Consider the following 3,277-nt stretch of genomic DNA (forward strand, 5'->3'; position numbering starts at 1 on the left):
TTTTGTGGGCTTCGACCTCAGTGGGGCAGAATGGCTGCAGAAGCTCCGGCTCACTGCCTCAGCCCCTCGCCCTCTCCTTGGCCCCCTCCAGTTGAGTGCTCACACCTGAACCATCACCGTGGCCAGGAAGATGCAGGGGCTCTGCCGCTGTCCTGGGGGAAGTGGACAGTGGTGACCTTTGTGCGGAGCCTCTGAGCCCGACCTGGGCAGGCAACCTGAAGCTCAGGAGAGTGCACAGGGTCCGAGCTCCAGAACACGTCAGGTCCGGCGGGTCCCGTCCTCTTGCTGCCATCTGAAGTTTGTTCCCGACTGGAGACGGGAGAGAGGGAGCTCGCTTGATTGCCCCGCAGAGCTGGACTCCCCGAGGTTGCCCAAACACCGGCGGGCGGGGGTGGGGTGAGCTGCGGCCACCCTCCTTCCTCTGCTCCTGTCCCTGACGGTGGGTACAGTGGGCTGGGTGGACAGGCAGGCCCCACTGCCCAGAGGCGCGACACAGGTGGTCTCCTGCTTGTGCTGTGGGCGACGAGCTGGCGGAAGGTCTGGCCTCATTGTCACTCAGGGCCTCGGTGACAGCACGGCCATCATCCTGGTATTTCCAGGTCAGTGCTGGAGAGAGGAGCCCTGCCAAGCCTCGCTGGGCCGTGAGCTCCACCCAGGGTGGCCGGCCAGCACTTCTGACCTCGGCTCATGGGCCAGAGCAGGTCCCATGGAGCACTAGGGGGGTGGGGGGGGACAGGGAGGCCTTGCCCTCGCCCTTCCCGCTTCCCCGGCCGCCCTGCCTGTCCAGCAGCCTGTCTGAGGCGGCTCACCTGGCTTAGGCTGACCTTGTCGGGACTCCGATGCTCATCAGGAGGTGGGCGTTCAGCTCCCAGAGCAGAGACGTGGTGGGACCCAGGGGCCGGTCTGCCACGCCATGAGCTCCCAGTGGGCGACTCTCGAGATCCTTGGGGGTGACTTGCCCGTCCGACCAGGATGACTTCTTCCTGCTGGAACCACGGGGCTCACTCGCAGTGCCCTGTCCGCGCAGGGCTCCCAGCTCAGCCCTCGGTCGACCTGTGTGGCTGGGCCCAGGGCCGGCGGGGCGGGCGGGGATGGTGGACATGCAGTGGGTGGCCCTGGAGGTGCGTCCTTTTCCTTCCCTCTCTCTCTGCCTCTCACTCTTGTGAAATAAACCTTTTTAAAAAAGACTTATAAATTAAAACAAAGAAACGCCAGCACTCTGTACCTACCCTGCTTCTTACACAAAGGAGAATGCGAAGCACTTCCAAAAGTTCACGGAGAATGAAAGCTCGAGTTTGTTTTGGTGCAAAAAATGTGAAATCCGTCATTTCGTGATACGCCGTTTCCATGAACTGTTTGACGGCCGTCGTTCTCTGGGTGTGTTTATGCAGAGAGGAAACAGGGCCCCCGATTCGTGGGGAGGTGTGTACTCGGCCCGGCGGGAGGCTGGGAGCGACACTCCGCTAGACGGGAAGCACCCTGGGGTGGGGTGTGCGGTGAGGGCTGCTGTGAGGCCGGAGGGGTGAGGAAAGCACAGCTCGGGAGCCTGCGCGAGGCTGACCGGGAGGGGTGGTTTCGGGAGCGGGTCGAGCGTAGATTTGGGATTCAGCCTTCCTGGGCCCAGATCTCAGCTCCTCCACTTCCTGGCCATGCGCCCAGGGCCAGCTGGCAGCTTCCCGGGAGGGTGCGAAGATGTGGTGAGGGGTTGTCGAGGTCACGGAGTGCAGTGCCGTCAGCCCTCGGCCCACCCCGGTGCTCAGTGGCGCTGAGGAAGGGCGGTGGCCCTGGGCTTCCTGTCCCCACTGCCCGTCCCTGTCTGTGCAGGGACGGCTACAGGCACTTTCTGTCCGCTGCGTCGTGAACCCGCTGGCTCCCCTTCCTCGACTGTGCGGGCCCATTGGGACTTCCATCTCCTCTGCGGCCCTGGCCTCCCGGAACCGTGAGCCCCACGGCGAGGTGGACAGTGCACTGACCTCCTGTCCAGGGCCTGCCTAGATAGGGGCCTCATAACAGGATGCGGGACTCCGGGAAATGGGGCGGGGTCTGCCGACTTCTGCCTCATCTACCTCTACTCCTCACCCAAAGCTGCGTGGCGTCTGCGTGGAAACGCGCACGCGGGTGTGACCGAGGGACCTCTCCGTCTCAGACGCAGCCAGGTCCTGAGAGCGCTTGCCCGGGGCCTCGTGCCAGCTGCACTGGTCCCCAGTGAGCGGGGATTGCTCCCCTCGGTCCACAGGACACTGACCCACTTCCTCCCTGCCCCCCGTCCAGTCCACGAGCCTCATCGAGATTGGGAACCCCTCTCAGAGCCTGGAGAATGTCTGCCGCTGGGCCTACCTGCAGCAGAAGCCAGACACGGGCCACGAGGAGTACCACGACCACGCCATCTTCCTCACCCGGCAGGACTTCGGGCCCTCGGGCATGCAAGGTGAGCACAGACCGGGGAGGGGGCTGCACCCTGGGCTGGAAGGTCCCCCAGCCCTAGCAGATGTCCCAGGCCACGGAGGGCAGGGACTGTGGCCACCTTCACCAGGTGAGGTCTGGGTTGGTGCCAGTGACCTCCTGCTTGAGCAAACCACCAGGCCGCTGCATCCCCAGGGGGCCAGGGAAGTACAGAGAGGGTGAGGCGGGCAACGTGGGCCCAGCAGCCCCAAGACCAGACCAGTTCTCAGGCCAGGTTCCAGGGTCACTTGTCCCCCAACTCAGTTTCTTTTGTTCTTTTTTTTTTTTTTTAAGGGAGATTTTTTGCTATAGAGCACATGCACTTGCTAGAGACACAGAGAGACAGGAAGACAGAAAGTGAGAAATCACCCCCGGGGGAGGGCCATGCTGCAGTCCCTTCTCCATTGTCCACTTGAGCTTGGGCATGCACACATGCCTGGTGAGGGTCTTAAGCCACTGGGTGCGGGCTCAAACTGCGGTCGACTACGTGGGAGTTCAGTGATAGCCATTACGCCACCTGCTGGTCCCTCCCCCACCCAGTTTCTTAAAAACAACTTTGAGTAAGTCACCAACCTTAAAAAGTTTAGAGATTTTTACATAAAAGTTCAAAGTGCTGTCCCAGTTTTGATGACATGCAGGCTGAGGTTTTCTGGAGGTCCTGAGTTTGCTCCCAGTCTAAATGCTAGGCGGCAAATGCCTTGAATCCCAGGGACTCCAAGACAGGAAGTTGTAGGCTAGAGGCTGGCTTAGGCAACACCCTCCATGAAAAAGGGTGGGCTGTTAGGCCTGCAGTCCAGGGGGAGCTGAGGCAGGAGGGGGGGCCCTTTCTTGCCCG

The 3,277-nt window shown here is 61.9% G+C and overlaps 1 protein-coding gene across 1 annotated transcript in view; it reads left to right on the forward strand.

Annotated features, from left to right (window-relative positions):
- The window catches only part of ADAMTS2 (ADAM metallopeptidase with thrombospondin type 1 motif 2), a 207,496-nt gene that overhangs the window by 167,810 nt on the left and 36,409 nt on the right, over positions 1–3,277 (forward strand). The window contains 2 exon segments of the mRNA XM_027771447.1: positions 1,825–1,939; positions 2,252–2,428. Coding sequence (XP_027627248.1) covers positions 1,825–1,939; positions 2,252–2,428 — 292 coding nt within the window.

Source organism: Tupaia chinensis, unplaced genomic scaffold, assembly GCF_000334495.1.
Source record: "Tupaia chinensis unplaced genomic scaffold, TupChi_1.0 Scaffold000214_1, whole genome shotgun sequence".
Lineage (NCBI taxonomy): Eukaryota > Metazoa > Chordata > Mammalia > Scandentia > Tupaiidae > Tupaia > Tupaia belangeri.